Here is a 19165-nt window from a genome sequence, read left to right on the forward strand (position 1 = left end):
TTCTGCTATTCATTCCTTTGTCATAAAAGAACAACCACCATGGAGATAATATTTATAACATAATTTTTAAGATTGTGACAATACTGGATGTTCAATACAATTAGCATAAATATTTTTATTCAGGAGACTAATTTTTGTCCTCACAAATAAGTAAAAAAATATAGAAACTCAAAACATTCTGTTTTAACAGTTATTTAAATTCATTTTATGAATACATGCTATGTGCATATTCCCTTCATTTCATTTTTTTTTTTAAAAAAAAACCAAAAAAGATAAAAAAACCTGTAAACCAGGAGAAGTGGTACCACTCTATTCGTTTCATAGTTTTTACTCTTCAGAGAGAATTTTGTTCTGTAAATACCCGGAGGAACAATTGGGGATACAGGGGAAATAAAGTAAAAGTTTACAGTTCTGTGATATACATAAAAATTCTGCCTGTATTTATCCACAGTGGCTAAAAGAACAGCAAGTGCAATGTTAGAGGGAAGAGAAATAGTTAAGCAGATCCAAGAATAAAAAAAGGCAATTATCCAGTTCAACACTCCATTGTTTTAACCTCTTTATTGAGAAGTCAGTATTTGCATCCACTTTACATTTATTTATGGATAGCAAAGTAAAACATCATTTACAGAGCAAAACTGTTTAACATTCTGTGAAAACAATGTGTTAGTGGACCATATTCCGCCCTTCAATTGCCTAGATTTCTACACTATAATTTGCAACTAAAATTGTTGAGATCTCTGCAGAATCAATTGCAAACCGCCAGTAAAAGCTGCTCAAGAATTCAAGGGAATAAAAATACTCAGATTTAACTTCTTCAACATAATACTCCCATTAGGGTCATTACCTCTCCTGCTGCATTTCTTTCAGTGACTTGGTACTCCTTTCAGAAACCTCAGAGGCTCTCCTTTCTATTTCTTCTCTCTCTTCCTTTTTCTTTTGCAATTCGGAAGTGACGCTCTTTCTACGATTCTTCCATTTTGCTAAATCCTACAAGAATAACATGAACATATACAATCACATTTCCTCAAGATGTTGTAAATCTACAGAGGCATCCCATCATGTGTTACCTACTGCCCTGATTCTGCTTGCATGTCTGCATTGAGGCCACATTTTCATGCACCTTTCCCCTAAATGATAAAGGGGCTCTCATATTTCAGTCAGGGTTACAGGCCTGTTAAAGTTTACAAATTTAATTATTGCACCACAAGTAGAAAAGTGTATGTTTTGTCCTTTCTTTTTTTCCCCTTGACATTATCCATTTTATTCTAGAATACTTCACCCGACGACACATAGTTGAAAACTAATGCAAATGTCATCCGTATTTCTTTGCCGTAAGCTTTGGAGTTTGGGATATTACTTTTTTTTCCAAATCATTAGTATGTTAGACTTGATACATCGGCTTCAAAATAAACACACCTTACATTTCAAATTTAAAACACATACTTCTATGTTTTCTTAATTTCTGTAAAACCATGGGAACTGGTAATACTCTCCACAAAATACCAGAGCTTGGTTAAGAGATGTACTGAATATTAGAACTGAGATGCATTAAACAAACTATGAACTGCTTGCTTGGTGCTCTGTTCTTAATTTCAGCTTCCTGTTGGTAACCACTGCCAAGCATAGATTTTAATAAAAAATAAAAGGTCTTCAGGTAACCTTATGATGCTGTGCAAAGCCACCCCATCAGTTTACAAGCTGGATTTAAGACAGAATTATTGGGGAACAGGAGCCTCAAGAATTTGCACAAGGAAATATTATTTCCCTTCCTTTCCCCAAAAGATCAAATACTCAGACATTCCAATTGTTTCACAAAAAATGTATTCACAAATTTCAGATAACACATGAAAGTGTGCCCTGACTTTTCTTTATGTCCACAGAAATCAAGCCTGAAGGCTTTATTACAACATATACAAGTCTTATCCTGAAACATTAATCAGATACTTATGACGATATTTAAAATAATTTCAGTTCTGCATTAAACAGACATCCCCAAAACCACTAGTAGTTGCACGAGAATGATCATTTTAAAAGACAGCCCCATAAATTGCTGCACACACACCACAGCCTGTTTTCTAGGGACACTGAAGGTAGGTGGCACCCAGCAGGACACATGAGGAGAGGTAAAAAGGAGTACTTACTTCTTGCCACTTCAGATCTTGTTCTTGTAACTGTTCTTTTATCCTTTGTAGCTCTTCATAACGGATTTTGCGCAATGACTGCAGCTCCTCCGCGCTGACATCATTCAAAGATTTACTCCTAGAAACAAAAAGAGTACTTTGCTTTATCACATCTTAGCTATCATCTATGCAAGTGAAACCTGAGAAAGAGAGAGAGAGAGATTTATATTAGTACAACTGAACGCTCTTGAGTGTTATTTTGAATACAGCAGGAAACACATGGGCAGCTGAACGAGCAAGGCTGGGATGTGCTCCAGCACCAGCACTCAAACCAGTAGTTGCATATTTGAGCAAATAAAATCAGGTTAAGGGAATAAGCAGCTCCGTAGTAGCTCCATGCTGATCATTCACATTGAGCTCCTCCTACCTGACTGCTACTTCTGTTTAAACTTGTTACTTTCTTTATTGACCTTGCTCCTTTTTCCTTGACCTAAAAGGCATCCCCCCGCCTTGAGTCCAAATTTCACTTCTCTCCAGTAACAGCCCCAGAATCACCTCACGTTCTTTCCTTCCTTTGACACATCATAAAATCAAGTCAGTTATTGATGCAGGTTTCTAAAAGATAAAAGTCATTCACTGCTAAATGCTCAGTTGACACATGCCATGGGCCTCAGTAGCCTACATTACTCCTCTCCAAGCTTCCCTGATGCTCTCCATCCAAGTCAGGATGGCTAACACTGCCATCTTCTCACTAATTTCTTCAACACTGCTACAAGTTTCCTCCATGAACTCCTACTCACTAGTTCCCTTTAATCTAAATTCCTCAAAGCTCACCTTTCATGGTTTTTCCCCCTCTCTTCAATGCTATTTTCTCCTTTATGCTTTCACATTGCAGTGATAAAGATAACAGGACTTTAGGTATAGGCAGGACTCCTGCTCAGTGCTGACCACAAGCCTCTGAGACATGAAGCAAAATGCAGGTGTTTCATCACAAGGTTCAACGCTGTAATATAAAAGGGAAGCTAGGCTTTTTTTTTTTTTTTTCAAAAATACTTTTGTTTGCATTTATGCAAACAAAATCTGAATGATGGAGGGGCATAACCAAGTTCTAACAGGACTTGAAAAATGTGGAACTTCTCTGATACAACAGAAAATCAGGTTAAAAACAAAACTGATTCAACACAGGGACTTGCTCTAATCTCTTACATACCAGGAGAGCTCTGAACTAACAAATCAGACTCTCTTGCATCCTCCCAAGAGGCGCAACTCACTTTCATTCGTAACATGAGACTTTGGACTTTGGCCTCTAGAAATAAAGGCTAGGGCATTAACTCATTATACCTATTTGCTTGTTTATTTTCTGAATGGGAATGATGCCAAATTTAGTGAAAAATCTCCCAGTCACAACTGCAGAAACTATTTTCTTGTACAGTTCTCTCTACGTGCTTTTTTTTTTTTAAATGGTTGTTATATCAGAAGTAGAAATGGTGTTGAGTAACCAAACTGTAAGTATCAAAATCATTCCAGATTCGTCCAAGAAAATTTATATGACTAGGGTTTTCTTTTCTTTCTCTCAAGTTTCTGTATCTTCCTGCAACAAAACAGGAAATTCTAGACCTAAATACAATATACCCCAAGGGTATATTCATATATTCATACCAAGGAACTGGATGTTTGTTTCAGTTCTAGTCTTAACTTCAAAATCTAACTAGTGACTTAAGCCTTCTGAGCCTCCCTCCCCTAACACCTAACTTCTTTCTTCTGAAACATTTCTTGCTTCTTCTGTAACTGTTTAGTCATTTACCAGGTTTTGCCTCAGAGTGAAAATAAATAAGTAAATAAATAAATGTACATTAAAAAATAACAACTTAGAACACCATGCATAAACCAAATACTTAACATGCCATCACCCAGTAAGTGGAAGAATATTTCTCCGAGTCACACACAGTACATTGCAAACAAGGCCTAAGTTCATACAGCACTAACCACTAAGTTTACCATTGAGCATTCAACAACCTGGAGTATATAAAATAACCACAGAACATTCATCAGTCCCATGATAAACACCATGTCATTAATTATTTTCAAATTCTATCTGTACAGCCTTTGAAATAAAATACTTACTAGTATCTGTTTACATTTCTGAATGTTTTAAAGATTCATTTAAATACAGAACACCAAGTACTTCAGCAGGAATATCAGAGCTGAAATTCAAAATCCGTGATAACCATGACTCAGATACCCTAGTTGCCAGAGAGAACTTTTGCCAGACACATAGGTTTTAGTCTTCCATTCATTACATCAGCTGCCCAAGCACAGAACAAAGCAGCATGCACAAGTTGCTTTCAGCATGAGTTTTTAGCTACTGTGCATGCATGGAAATTTAAATAAAAGGCAAAAAGAGTGTTATGATCTTTCAAGCTTTTATAAAACTTACCCTTGCTCATCAGAAAGCTTTTGAAACAGTCTAAGAAATCAGAAACCAAAAAAGAAAAGATTCAGTGTCTTGATATTCATAACAACATTAACACCATCAGTACACCAGCACTTTCATCAAGTGAAGGGGAAACTGAAAGCTTGAGGACCAGCCAGCATGGAGTAGCACATTGGAGATCTGACACTAGCCAAAAAACATATCAGGACTTGCATGATGTGTAAGTCGGGCAGAAAACTGACAGAACAAGGCTGCCTGCAAGTTTTCAACGTTTCCGATTTAGCAGTTCTGCACGAACAGAGCCCTGTATTAATTCTGCACCGTTTATCCCAACGCTGCTGAACAACACGATGCTCAAAAGATACTCATTTCAAGAAATTAAAATTAATGCCAACTTGAGTCCCAACAAGAAGTCTAGCTTACAGAGGGTGTTTTCTTGTTACTTCAACCATCTCTGATACTAAATGAAAGTAATACTTGGAATGGATAAGAATAAAAGGCCATATACAGAAGTTTAGCACATTAAATGGAGAACCAAATTAATCCAGTGTGATTCAAGAGGAATTTTAGTATTCTTGAATATGAGTATTCTATTCTACTGAATGAATTCTTAAAACGTTAACTATTTTCAAGCACTTCACAAATATTCCTCAGTGAAGCTCGCACTCTGTTAACAGTATTAAGCTTAAAAATTAAATGCAGCAACATCAAAGTATCAACTGGAACATGGAAGGGTCTTAGTCAAAGTAATGATGCACAGCTGGGAGAACTGCAACTTGCAATGCCGTATTTTCAGAGCTAAAGAAACATTTGAAACTCCACTCTCCCCTAGTAAGTACAAAATCCAAAGGAGAGCTAGGAAGTAGTTAAAAACAGTATTCAGCCAGGGAAGAGAATTTTTGCATATACCAGGAAAGGAATAGGGGAAAGTATTAATCAGGACTGTATGAAAGCAGTGGGAAAATACTGGCAGAATAAAATATGTCACAGTGGGAATTAATATTACATGGACACACACCTTGCATGCACCATGACTTTGGGTGGGCAAAACACCACTAATATTTTTTTTCCACTCATCTAATCATCTCAAAACTGTGGCAGGACAGTTTGCAAACATTTTCAAACTTAGGTGCAAGCAAGAATATCAGAACGTCCATTTCCAGAACTTGTTAAAGTATTTGCGTGTTTCAGAAATGTTTTTACCAATTATATTGGGGAAAAAAAGAAACTATTTCTAGCCTCCACAGTCTTTCGAATAATCAATATTCCTGTTCAACCATGGAAAGAAACTTATGCAGAACTTTGAGCCTGAAGGAATGATAACATGTTTTCTCTAAAATAGCAGCCTAAAACTAGAAAACATTGTGATTTTCTTTGTTGAAAATATGGTATTGCAGTCATGAGCTTCTATTCAAAGCATGTAAAAAGCTTGTCCAGGATGCCATGAACAAATAGCAGATTGGCACTCTACGAATGGTTCAGCACAAGACGATGCTTTTCTGAACGGAAAGGGTTCAACTGCACTCAAGCACAATCCGTGCAGGACACAACCTGACCTCTCCACCATCTGCCGTTTCTTGTGTCTAACTTTGCTGGCCTCCCTGATCGCTTCCCACTTCTTCCAGTCTTCTTCACTGCATGGACCAGGGATGAAATTTACTGGCTGGACATTGCTTCCCACCTTCCAAGATTCAATTTTGCGGGTCAGCATATCATCCTTCTTATGGCGGGAAGATGGCGACAGCACTCTGCCGTTGCTCTTTCTTTCCTCTGGTGTTGTGTTTTTTTCAAGTAAACACAGAAACTTGGAGCGGATCTCCTCCGGAAGACTCCATGGATCAGGAAAAAGTGCTGGGTGATACTTGTCTGGAGCACCCGATAAAGGCACCTCTTTTTTCTGAGAGAGGATTTTACGGAAAATCATGTCATCCTTTTCCAAATCTGGAATCACAGGTTGGCCCTCTCTGGGCTGCAGAATTATCTCACCCTCCAGGGTAGGCTCGTTCTCAGAGAATTTTTTTAAATACCGGGGGTCTTGGAGAACAACTGGATTCACATGGAAAGCCCCAGTTTTCCGAACGAATAAGTCATCATTTTCTAAATCTGGATATAGGTATCCATTTTCTGTGTCTTCTTGCTTGCATCCTGGTACAAAGGAAATATTCCTTCTACATTTTATGAGCCTAGGGCCGGAAGTAGGATCAATTTTGGTCTTCATTTCAGAAGACAAGTAGTCAGAGTATTTTTGCAGGGCCTGAAGTAATGAAAACTGACTGAAGCATATAAAACAAAAGGAGGGAAGTAAAAATATCATTAACTAGCAAGAGACAAGCAGATCACAATGTGTTGCGGTATACATTTGGTTTAAACTTGCAGTATCCCAAGCAGTACAACTACACCACTTGGCATTCACCACCACTAACCGTAGCACGGCACACGGCAACCAGTGTAAAGGTATCACAGCATACTAACCTGCTCAGAAACAGCACACTTACATGCTCACACACAAAGCCAGTAACTCTATGCAGCATGTTACACTTTTGCATTTACATGTTTCAGAAGATCAGCAACTTACAGCTACATTTAAAAAAAAAAAAAAAACCCAAAAAAAACCCCCACCACCAAAATAGTAATAACCAAAAAAGCACGACATCACAGGACGTAGTTTAATTTCATTTAGCTGTTGCATATCCAGCCATTTCTTTATTATGCATCAAGAGTACAGCTCATGCAGCAATATCAACCTGGGCTGATCAGAAGCCTCCAAGATTTTTCCTTCTGCAATCTGTGACAATGAGCTTCCCACATATTCAGCAGCTGGCTTATAGTTCTGATCCCTTCTGCAACTGCTGTTCCAGTCAAAACTTGGTCTTGGTTGATTAACAACAGTGGCAGAGCTCTGTCTGTAAGCAAATTCCTCATCCTCAGAATCTGATTTCTTTCTACTGTGCAGCAGCACAAAGAATGAGCAGAGGGAAACACAAAAAAAAAGTGTACTCACTGAGTAAAATGCACAGTGGCAACAGCACAACACTGTAATGAAAATAATTTTTCAATTATTTTCTCAAAAAAAGATAAAGCATATCCTGCTGCTACACTGGCAATAAAAAATGAAAAATAAAAGCAAAGTCACACAACTACACTTTATTTATAGGTTTTGCACACAGGAGAGAAACAGGGGCATGCATGAAAACGCACCTGAACCCTTGAATCTCTTTATACCAGGGTTTGAAAGAGGATTTTCTGATTTTTTTCCATAGCAATTCTTCTTCCGGAGTCCAAAATTTAGGAGGAAATTTGTCAAAAGCAACAACTGTATTTGCCGTTGAAGAACTTAGCTTGCGAAAATAGAGATCATCTTTTTCAATGTTTGGGATGCCTATTTCTTCTTCCTCGTCCTCATCAAAATACCCAGATAATTCTGAAGGAATGTTACCTCTCGGTTTGTTTTCCTCTTTAGTATCCAACTGCCTCTGCCTCCTCTGGTTACTGTTCAAAATACCCAATCGGTTAAGATATTTTAGGAGCAACTTGACATAAAAAATGCAAAAAGACATGCTTTTTGGCTCAGGAGTTCAACCTTGTGAATGAAGCAAATTAGTTCTCAATTTCATCACTGCAGCACCAGAAATAATAAAATATATTTAAAAAAAAAAAAAGTTAAATGGTTATATCAGCATCCTATCGCCTCTGACAAAAATATGAAGTTTGACAGAAAAGGCATAACAAAATATCAGCTGTGTTAAAACGCCGATTAGAAGGCTAACTTTATGGAGTTATTTATGGACTGCAATTTAGGTAATACAATAGTTACTGGATCTTGGATTAGTATCTCTGACCTCAATGGTTCAAGCATTGCAGCTAGTGGACCAGCTGGATAACTTTCTTGTGAGCAAGATTTAGAAGAGTCATTGTGCAACACGAAATGATGTCCAGGTGTGGCAGAGCTTACAGGGCTCTTTTTGACTAGAAATCTACGTTTTGCTAAGTCATCCATAACCACATCAGGCAGCCTTCTTTCATCTTCTGAATCAGAGCCACTGTCATACTCATAGATCATCTGGAGGGAAGCTGGATTTGTGAGCCCGCACTCTGCTCTGCTATTTTGGCAGGAAGCTACAGGATTCCTTTCGCGTCGACTGAGGTTGACCAAAACAGGAACAGAATTAAGACAGTGAAGTCACGAAGGCAATGACGAAACCCAAGAACTGCCCATTAATCTCATCCGTATGCACCAAGAAGCCAGACAACTGAAATTCATCACCATATTTTGAAAGACTTTAAAGAGAAACTAAAACCATAGATTTCTCTCTCACGAACTTGCATTTAAGATCATTTAAATCCCCTCTATCTGGAGTCTGAACAGCCTCAAAACATTACTCAAACGCCAGAAAACTAGTTACGTGGAACAAAGTAAAAAACCAAAACAAAATCAAAAACCAACCACACCAAAACATCCCCCCCCCGCCCTGCTAAAATATGTAGACTCAAATAGTTTACTTTGTATTGCAGCAACAGCAGCTTTTCTTTAACTAATAAAGAATTAATTTATTTTAAAAGTCGTAAATCAAAGTTCGCATTACTAAGACTGCACACCAGTACCTTGAAAATGTTCCATCTGACTCGGTGAAGACAGGACTTGCCCAGCTCCTCCTGTTGTCCTCATTCTTCTCTGTCCTCTTCTTCCTTAAGGGTGCTGGCACATAAGCTGTCTGCTTGTTTTTGTTGGGTAAGAAGCGATTGAAGTCAGCAGTAGGTTTTGGTTCAATCACAGAAATCCTACGGTAAGACCTGTCATCTTTATGGGAGTCATGCATTTTGAAAGGCAGTTCCGAGTCTGTGTCACTGTCACAACCTTAGAAGAAAGGGGAGAAAAGGGGAGGTAAAGACGTTATCCTCTAAACACAAACTTCTAGTTAGAACTTGCACCAAAATCTTCTAAAAAATCAATTTAATTCCATATTCAGGATGTTTCAGCTGCAAATTTGCTGAGCTACTGACAGGACAGTGGGAGAGCTATTTTTAGAAGTTTGTGGCAAAGCTGCGATAAGGTCCATTAAGCTGAGTTTGGTTTGCATACCCCTACTACATTTGTTCCATTCCTTCGCTATCACTGCTTGCTGCAGGAAACAAAGCGCTAACCTCTAGATCGAAGATGTAAAAGAGCACAGAAGTTTTTAATTAAAAATATACTTGCCACTCAAATTTACTAACAAAGTTACCAGCAAATAGTATGGCAACAGGCTCATCACACCAGATAAATGTCCAGCAGAAGTCCACAGTACGTCACATATGTAGCACAGCTACACGTTGCTTTGCTCAGATCAGAAATGCTCCATGTGGCCTCGGCCCAATGATTTTGTGTTATTCACACAGAACAAAATCTAAAAGCTCACTGTTTTTATAACTTTAAGTTAGACTACAAGTTTGTATTGAATTTTAAAACTGGGAGAGAAACACAGGTTAGAGTACACCCGTAGGGATCCAACATCACAAACTTTCTTCTTGTTGCCTTTCTTTCTGTGACAAACTATCAAAGTAACAAACACTCCTCAGTTTTTAACCTAGGTGGGAAAACCCTACTGAATATTCACAAATGGAGCGAAGACATAGAGGTTTCACATATCCACATTAGGAACAAGGCACCAGACTTTTGCAGCTGTTGAATTTTAGGTGAGCCCATTAGGATCTGAATTCTAGCAAATCTCCCCTCCTGAACTACAGGAAAATATCCTGCATAGACACACACCCTAATGGGGCAGTAAGAGCACGAGTCCCAGCAATCCTTCCTAGGAAAATGTATGTAAGCATTGCTTTGTTTCTACCAACTGTTAAAGGTCAATATTTGCTTAAACAAAATGCAACTGCAGCGGTTGCAAAACTGGAGTTGCCTTTCAAGCCAATTTAAGCATTGGGCACCCGAAGTACTAGGTCCATACATTGCATTCTCCCACACTCATAAGACATAGGTCAAAAAAAAGATCTAAAAGAGGAAAACATACCTTCACTGCCACCTTTTAAGGTTATATCTGATGAAAAGCTTGTGGAGGATCTTGAACCAAGAGAGTCCAAGCTATCAAAGGAATCGTCTCTTTTATGGCTAGCTGAAGACGAAAAGGTCTCTCCCCGGTCAACGTACCAAATATCACCGTACCCACTATCCCTGCCACTTCTGTTCAGGTGGCTGGACTCTTCAAGCGCCTATGAGAGCAAGTTTTGAAAGGTCTTTTACAATAATTTAAGATGTAAATGGTACTTGTGAGTTTTCACTCAAAATTTTTTTAAAATGCATTTTGAGTGCACAACAAACTTTAACAAAGACTATTACAATCCCCTAAAAACATATACAACAGCTAGGATAAGAGATTCAATACAAAGTCTTAAATTTCTGTTATCTCACCAAAGGGAATCAAGACAGGGCTCTTCACAATTTACCACATCAATCAGGGCATGTGGATTCTGAATTTCATGATTATATGTGTAGCAGAAACACCAGTGTAAGGTAAAAGTCATTCCTTTCACATGGAGTTTGATAGCAAGCAAAACAAACAAAACAAGTTACTATATTCTCCAAACTAAGAATAAAATTAAACCCCCAAGAGATTGTTCAGAGTTGATGCTCTAATATATAGCAAGCTATAAAATTCAGGCTACTTGTTTTCTGTACTTTTTGGGTTCCTCACCTTAGTCAATGCTTGCCCTAATAACTTCTCAAATGCTTTAAGATTGAGGTACGGACCATTATAATGAGGGTTACTTTGAGCTTTTCTCCCAAGCCAGTATAATGTAATCAAAACCTAAAAACAAACAAACAAACAAAAACAAATGCAAGCTTAATTACTTTCCTCTCATACCATGTACCAGTATAAAAGAATCTCAGAATGCCGTTAGAGATGTTTTCCACAATGAATTGTAAAATCTTGTTTACAGCATTAGCTATGATCTCCATCAAAACCAATTAAAGTGTTACGATGCATCTCATGTATCTCAAGTAAGCAGATATAAGTACTGTTTCCAATTATTACATTCATTTGAGAAAGTAAGCTGCATCTTACAATGCATCAGATAAATGAACAGCTGAAGAATAAGGTAAACATGACAGTGCCATAAACAGAGTTGTTTTGAAAATATTTAATCAGAATTAGCGTGAAATCGTTTCAGAGAGCATTGAAGAAGATGTGTCTTACATTTTTCACTCTTCTGTTGGTCTCCTCTGGTCTGAAGCAGGGCAGGGAGTGAGGGGAAAAAAAGAAAAAAGTTTTAAAATATCTGACTTAAATTTTAATTACTATTCAAGATTTAAAAGATTTCAAGCCCAAATTAGAGGCCAGTATAAAATATGCAACTATGACTGTTCCAAAAGAAATAAAAAGCATTTCACTTTGAATTCATAGTCATAACTGTATTATTTCAATGATTACATATAAAGCAAGAAACTAACTGATCTATTACAGTTTCTAATTTGAGAAGTACTCAGAAAGGCTCTAGGCTTTTTTAATTAGCTACGGTTTTTCCTTACCAACAAAATAAAAGTGGAAAACAAGCTAATGACTTTGGGAAATACAGCCTCTATTAGCCAGGAAGATTTTTAGTTACATATGAAAGCAGTTTCAATTGTCACTTTTCCCTGATTTTATTATGTTTTCTAAAATATTTCCCCTAGACATAGAGAACACTTCAGCCTCGAGAGAATTTTTCAGACAACAAAATGAGAAACTGAAATTGGGACATTTGGAGAGAGATGTTGTAGGGCTGTAAGGAGAGGTTTGGTTTGCTTTTATGTAAGGTGTGTTATGTGTTTCTCAAAAAATATTAAACAAACATGCAATCACTAACATTAGTAGTTTTTTTCAATATATAGCCAATCTGCGGCACACCTCAGAAGTGTACCAATGCACGCACACAGTGGTCCTGTTCTCCTCCTGCTTATTCGAAGAACATGAAGAAGAAATTTTTTGGATGGGAGCCTCCCAAAGGTGCGGTACCACAGATTCAGTCCTCAGGTGTAAATATTCAGGGCTGGACTGGAGACAGCAGCTGAACAACACTCCCACCCACACGGCCAGCAGTTATGGAAGGGCAAAAGGCTTAAACACATCAAAACAACTTTTCACCTGCCCCAGATGTTGTTGCTTTGGAGCTGGTTCAGCAGCAAGTTTCACATACAGCACAGTGAAAGGGTTCAAACAAAAAAGTGAAGAATTAACATGCATCAGCAGAAAGACCTCTGCAGAGCCCTGTAACAAGTCAGACCAACAATCTATCAGGGCACCTATTCTGTTTCAGCTGTCTAGGAACAAGCTCATCAAAGGTTGCAGGGAAAAAGCAGAATAAACCATTCAGGGGAGAGTTAGGAGTTAGCAAAATAATGACAGGGTCTGGTCAATGTAGATGGCATTCTTCACAGAAATACAGTATTTGATGCAACATGACAACCAGCAGGAACACAGACCATTCCTCCTTCTCCTTCTTCCTAGTTTGAGAGCGCCTGCTCCCACTCAGTGCCTTGCCTGTCCCCACACCATAAAGAAATCAGGCTGCCAGGAACACAAAATCCTGAGATGGATCTGACCTGCACAGTCTTCGTAAAACATGCCAGAGATGCTACTGGCTTTATCATCAGTGACCTCTTTCTCATGGCTAAGGAGGAACCCTTTTCCTTCAACGTGAAATATTTAGCTATTTTTTTAAACCCCTCTGAAACACATTGTTGTTCTTTTTTCACTGGAGACTATTTTTGAAAAAAGAATTTCCTCTTCCTTTTCTTCAGTATGTAGATTTCTTTTCCAGTGTCCATGCTGCAGGACACACCATGGCTGTGACCTAACGTGCTGACTAGAGACAGGTTGGTCTCCCAAACAGTGGATGGAATATTATTCTTGTGGTGGTGTGTATCAACCATTACACTTTTCAATACCCAACAGAAAGCATTTTAAAGGTTTACATTCTTTAGCTTCAAGGTCTAAAAGCCTTTTATTGGCAGAATTTCTGCTGTTATTTGCATTTATAAAAGCAGAGGCCATGCATATCCTTGCTAAGTATGCCTTAAAGTTTGCTTCCACACTTCAGCAGTTTAGTAAGGAGTGAAAAACTCTGCCCTTAGTCAGCTTCCCTCTGAACTACCCCTTATTGGTCTCTAAACCTTTTGAGCAACTGATAGATGTAGGCTGAGCAGAATTAAAAACAAAACAAGAAACAATGTCAAAAACAATATCAAACCTCAGCTAACAAAGGGGTTGGTCTCAAAATTTTAAAAGTACAGCTTTTAATCCACAAAGCATGAACCTTAATTGTTGGCAGTGGTCTCAATAAAAGTTTATGTACAACTTCAAGGTTAGCCATTCCGGAAAATATCTATCTAACATAGCATGAAAGTCTAAAGGCCATGAGATAACAATATGTGGGAGTTATAATAATTATGAAAAACAACTGCATGATTCCAAGTTGAAAACTGATGCAAAAAGATGTAAAATAACCACCTGTGGAGAAATAACAGCTTCTGTGTAAGTCATCTCGTCTACATCAATCCTTTAGCAAATAGAAAAAAGAGAAATGGGACAGAAATAGCTCTCACTTGTTAGTAGGTGATGCGCTTAGAGACCAAATAGCTCCCTTACATCTGAACACAACACATATTCACAGACATCACTTATGCCTAGCCAGCATGGACTGATGGACATTTCTCTAATGAGGACCACTCTGCAAGAATAAAACAAAGTGACATGGCAGGTCAGCAGGCTGAGCCACAGCTCAAGAAATTTATTCTCAGCTCCGCTATTTGCTCAAGGTTAAATAGCAAAATTAGTCACCAAGGCCCTAGCCTGACAATACAAAAGCTTTGGCAGCAAGCTCCAGCTTCAGGATTTCCTGGTCTCCCTTTCTCTTCCAGCCACTCCTGTTTGCTGCCCCTGTGGTGATGCCAACACGACTCTGAATCACACTGTGGTTCCACACTGTGCACCAGGACCAGAGGGCTGTGCCTGTTTCTTTGTTTGGGTTTCTCCTAATATACATTTTCAAATCCCAAATTTACTCGCTCATCTGTTTTATAGCACACTCGTACAAGTGACTGTGTCAGCACCACTGCAGAGCCCATGCAGAGGGGCTCGGGCAGGGGGCTTGGTGAAGGAGGACCCTGCTCCACACGCCAGTACCGTCAAAGTCCCCGCATGATGAAACACCAGCCAGAGGCACTCTGTGCTTCCCCTTCATCTGCTGAGACTTAGCTTTGAGGAGCGAGGAAAGCTTGCTAGTATTACTTTAATGCACTTTAAGGTACTTTAAAATTTCTTTAAAAAATATTGTACAAGACAGTCATATACCTTACAGTAGCTAGCAGACTGCAGTACTTCAAGAAATCATGAACTAGACTTTAAGCAATTATAAAATAATCCATTGGCAACGCTGACACACATATACCTCTCCAGTTACTCCTTACAAAAGAGCAGTGCATTTTAAGTAGCTATGTTTACATTAATTTATTTCAAGGCTTTTAACAAATATACCCTATAGTTTGGATTTTGCTTTCCTAACACATTATATGGTTTGGTTCACCCTCATCCTAAAACACATTAGATTACAGACACTATCAATTCATTATGCCAAATCTACTTCGACACTTCACTTCGTTTTTTTCCAGGGATAACATCAACGTGGAGCTCAAGACAGAATCCAACATACAAAGAAGTTGGAGCAAAATTCTGGAGAATGATTTTACAGCATGTCGTTCAGAAAGCATGGTTTTCCAAAGGGTCTGTTTCTCATGTAGAAACATATTTACAGTATAGATGTCAATCTACGATTAAAAAAAAAAAAAAAAAAGCACTAGATCAGAGAATTCCTCTCCCCTAGATGAGTGTTATCTGCCGAGAAGAGGCCACATGGTCATGCCCAAAGAGATATGACAACTCTGAATCCATTTACGGGGAGAAACGGGCAGAGACACTCCCACTGATAGAAAGGAATGTGCCAGTGACAAATGCACCCTGCCCAGTGCCAAACCCTTCCCTTGGTGACGAATACTCCAGAAACTCCAACAGCTGCCAAAGCTATCTGTTTTCCATCCCTTCCTCTGTACTGCAGATGTCACAAACACAGGACTTGAACAGATTTCTGTTTAAAAAGAAGTATCGGTGCTCTGTTTTTGAGCTTCCATCCACCCAAGCAGCAGTTGCACCTCCCAGATGCCCTATGAAGGACTTGGAAGAGCCATGTCCTGGCCTGGGAGCTGGGGCAGATCAGCAGGCTGCAGCAGAAGCCTGCTCCTGAGCTCCTCACCAAGCCCCAGGCGCTCTAGCCCGACACCGATCAGCTTCACTTACGCTTCTGAGGAGAACGTTGAAGGGTTTGAAGGATTCTCCACCCCCGCTGAGGTATGCTGTGCAGGAGACGAACGCTGGCTGTCCAACTAGCAGCGGGCTTGTGCTAAATTTCAACCTCTTTGGCCACCTACTCAACTGCTATTAATATTGCCGTTATCGGATCTCACTGAATTCCCACATGCTGCTGAGAATAGAAAGGCTCCAGTGGAAGATGGGGCGGCTGCATGGGTACAGAAACATGAGGACATTCCTCCAGCACTTGGATTCTTAGTGAACTGATATTCAACTCCGAAAGCCACAGTTCACTGCCAAGATTGCTGGAAATAAAACAGTCGGTTATGGCGCAGCATTCAAGAACAGCTTTTGGAAATGCAACTTTCTATTTGACTATAAAAAGCACATGTATTTTCCATAGCAACATATCCACCAGACCCAATGCCACTTACGTTGTGACAGCACACAGGTATAAAATAATGCAAAAAGCATTTCTCCATGCTTCTACAAAATCACCAGCTGGCAGCAAGGAGCTCTGTGGGCCCTGATGGCCAAGCAGCCTGTCCCCATCCTGCACCCTCGCCTACTAATAAAGGGGCTGAGGGGTGGAGAAGAAATGGCCAGGAGGGGAAAGGCAGAGAGAGAATGCAGCCAGCCAACACCCTCCATGGGAACACGTCCCTGTCCATCATCTCAGAGCCTGTCCTCTCATACTGTGTCTTCAGCATGGTGCTTCCTTGCTGATCTCACCCATTATGCTTCCACGCTATTCTTAAATCCCTTATCAAAACAAAAACAGGCTGCATCAGCCCCAGCAAGTCACCAGACACTAACATTATCCATTTCCTCACACTCTTTTCTGACCCCTCCCTGGGTGGTCCATCTCTGCAAGCTTCCTCATATCCCAGTCTAATCTACAGGTTGTCCCAAAGAGAAAACTAATATTCAGAATTGTGTAGGGCAGAAGGCAGACCTGTCAAATAAAAAATAAAAATAAAACTGCCAAAACCATCCCCAGAAGAACAAGCCTATGCAGAGGAGCTTGGCTGATAACCTGAGCCCTCCTTGGCTCTCGTTTCAGAGGTGGGCAGGGGAAGAGGGATGAAGCATTACTGCAGAAACAACTTGCAGAGAAAGAGGAGACTGATAGGATCCTGCAGCTTCCTGCTCAAATATTAAGCTGTATTAAAGAAAATTTAAGTATTTATCATAATTAGTGGAGCTTTGTTGACTTTGGTCCCTTTTTGTGTCTTTTTCTTACTTCATTCCTAAAAACTCCTGAAAGTCAGCAGCTACACTAATTACAGGTAATTAAACTGTTTTTTTTTTTTTTCCTATTGCTTCATTTGCTTGTTTGTTTTTTCCAGGGCAAATCTAGAATTTTTCCCCAGTCTGTATTGGTTACTTTAAATTCCAGGACTAGACATGTACCTATGCAAAAATAAATAGCAGGCATTTTATTTCTGAAATCTACCAGTCACGTGCCATATACTTTGGCCAAGAAGCATGAGAACATACATCGACTTTTATGAGAAATGATGGACTCTGCACAAAGAATTAGAAGTTGCGGAGTTGACTCCAAGCTCACACGGAGTGTTAGGAATTCTCAAAGGCAATCAAACAGTTTGTTCACATTCAAGAGTATGTTTGCATTTCACAGGTGAAATTAATTCTTTCCAAGAAAAAAACACTTCAAAATATACAACAGTTTAAATAGATTGTTAGATAGCTATCATATCACTGTTTACACACCCTATAGATTTTCACAGCTTCCAAAGTACTGGTGTTTAGAACTTGGAGCATACTACTTTGCTGAATCTCTCCTTATCTCCCTGTTGCCTTTTTTTTTTTTTTTTTTAACCTGTACATAATTCACTTGACCTTTGCACCAGGGTTACACTAAATATTACCACTCCTGCCTTTTTCCTTCTTTGTACCTTTTCACAATTTAGAGATTTTACACTCTCCCCTCCCAAGAATCAACAGACTTGAGCTCATGCTGTTAATCATCAGGATCATCATCTTCGTTAACTTCTCTTGCATTTAGTTTTGAAGATCCTCTACCTTCATGCCCATACACAAAACTAGACCATATTGTGTAAATTTAGTAGATTAATTTGAAGAGAAATCCGTATGGGGAACACAGAATTGTGCTAGCATTCTTTCCAAGAGAAATAGTTGGTATATCTGGGGAGTCACTCTGAAAAATAAGTATCAAAATAGGCAATTAAGTGCAATCCTGTAAGATTTTAGAAATATATACAAAAACACATGAAGGTACAGCTGCTAAATAGCACAGAAATAGTTCCACAGTATTTTACAAGAAAATATTCTGTATAAAGCATATTATTTGCTTTAGCTAAGCTGCAGCAACCATGGCAACTCACAGTTAGCATTTTTTCAAGACAATACCGAAATTCACTTTCTCTATTGCCTGATGCCTCCTTGCCATTACTAAATCAAGTATTTCCAAAATTGTTGTCCTTTTTACTCCCAGTCTTACACCTAACTGAAGTATTTCAACATCCCCTCTTTCCACAGGCAGATACCAGAAGTAATTTTGTAGAATAGCCCTCAATACTGATTCGTTTATTCCCTTTAAGCATCGCTCAGACACCTCTGCACCAACTCCGGTTACAGATAAACAAGTTACTGCAAGGTGAGTTAGGGTAAAAAATTTTCCATCTACCAACTCCTCCATAGCAACTGCCTGTGTGCACTCTCTTACTCTCGACCCCCAGGATTAATACAATTTGGATCAAGCATTCAGAGGTGATCCCTTGGGAAGAGCTAGGATTTTGGCAGGTTATACAACTTTGCTTGCTCAGAGAGACAGAGATATTTTTACAGACTCTATAATGAGAGAGGAGAGGGAAAAAAAAAAAAAAAAAAAGCAAAAAACCCCCGCCAAACCCTCCTGTATTCAATCTTCTCCCTTGGTCCACGCCCAGGGAAAGATTTGGTAAATGTAATCCTTTGTTATTTTTGTGTCAAGCAAACAGGTGGTGATGTACAAGTGCCTTCTGTATAAGCAAAAGTTTACTGCAGCTTGTAACACTCAATAGCGAGGTTTATTTGATTTCTCAGGGTGTGCAAAAAAAGGTAAAAAACCATAACTCAAGTCTATCCTGTATAACTGTATAATATATATTGTTACATAGTTCATAATATATACTGTTACACAGTATATATATTTGACAATGAACATATCTGCTGATAAAGAAAAAAGATGACTGACAGTAACTTATACCGGGTATTGCTATGTTCATGCCTGTGCTAACATCGAGTTTCAC

The 19165-nt window shown here is 39.0% G+C and overlaps 1 protein-coding gene across 8 annotated transcripts in view; it reads right to left on the reverse strand.

Annotated features, from left to right (window-relative positions):
• LMO7 (LIM domain 7) overlaps window positions 1–19165 on the reverse strand; it is a 132938-nt gene that overhangs the window by 34398 nt on the left and 79375 nt on the right. For 6 of the 8 annotated variants that reach the window (XM_074815516.1, XM_074815513.1, XM_074815509.1 and 3 more), the window contains exons 5-11: window positions 11745–11775; window positions 11241–11354; window positions 10560–10758; window positions 9160–9412; window positions 4561–4590; window positions 2145–2262; window positions 848–990 (exon numbers count right to left, since the gene is read on the reverse strand). In XM_074815516.1, the coding sequence (XP_074671617.1) occupies window positions 848–990; window positions 2145–2262; window positions 4561–4590; window positions 9160–9412; window positions 10560–10758; window positions 11241–11354; window positions 11745–11775 (888 nt within the window). Of the gene's footprint in view, window positions 1–847; window positions 991–2144; window positions 2263–4560; window positions 4591–6113; window positions 6831–7755; window positions 8047–9159; window positions 9413–10559; window positions 10759–11240; window positions 11355–11744; window positions 11776–19165 lie in introns of all 8 variants that reach the window. The other 2 variants (XM_074815517.1, XM_074815512.1) reach the window with 2 other exon arrangements.

This window comes from Strix aluco, chromosome 2, assembly GCF_031877795.1.
Source record: "Strix aluco isolate bStrAlu1 chromosome 2, bStrAlu1.hap1, whole genome shotgun sequence".
Classification (NCBI taxonomy): Eukaryota; Metazoa; Chordata; class Aves; order Strigiformes; family Strigidae; genus Strix; species Strix aluco.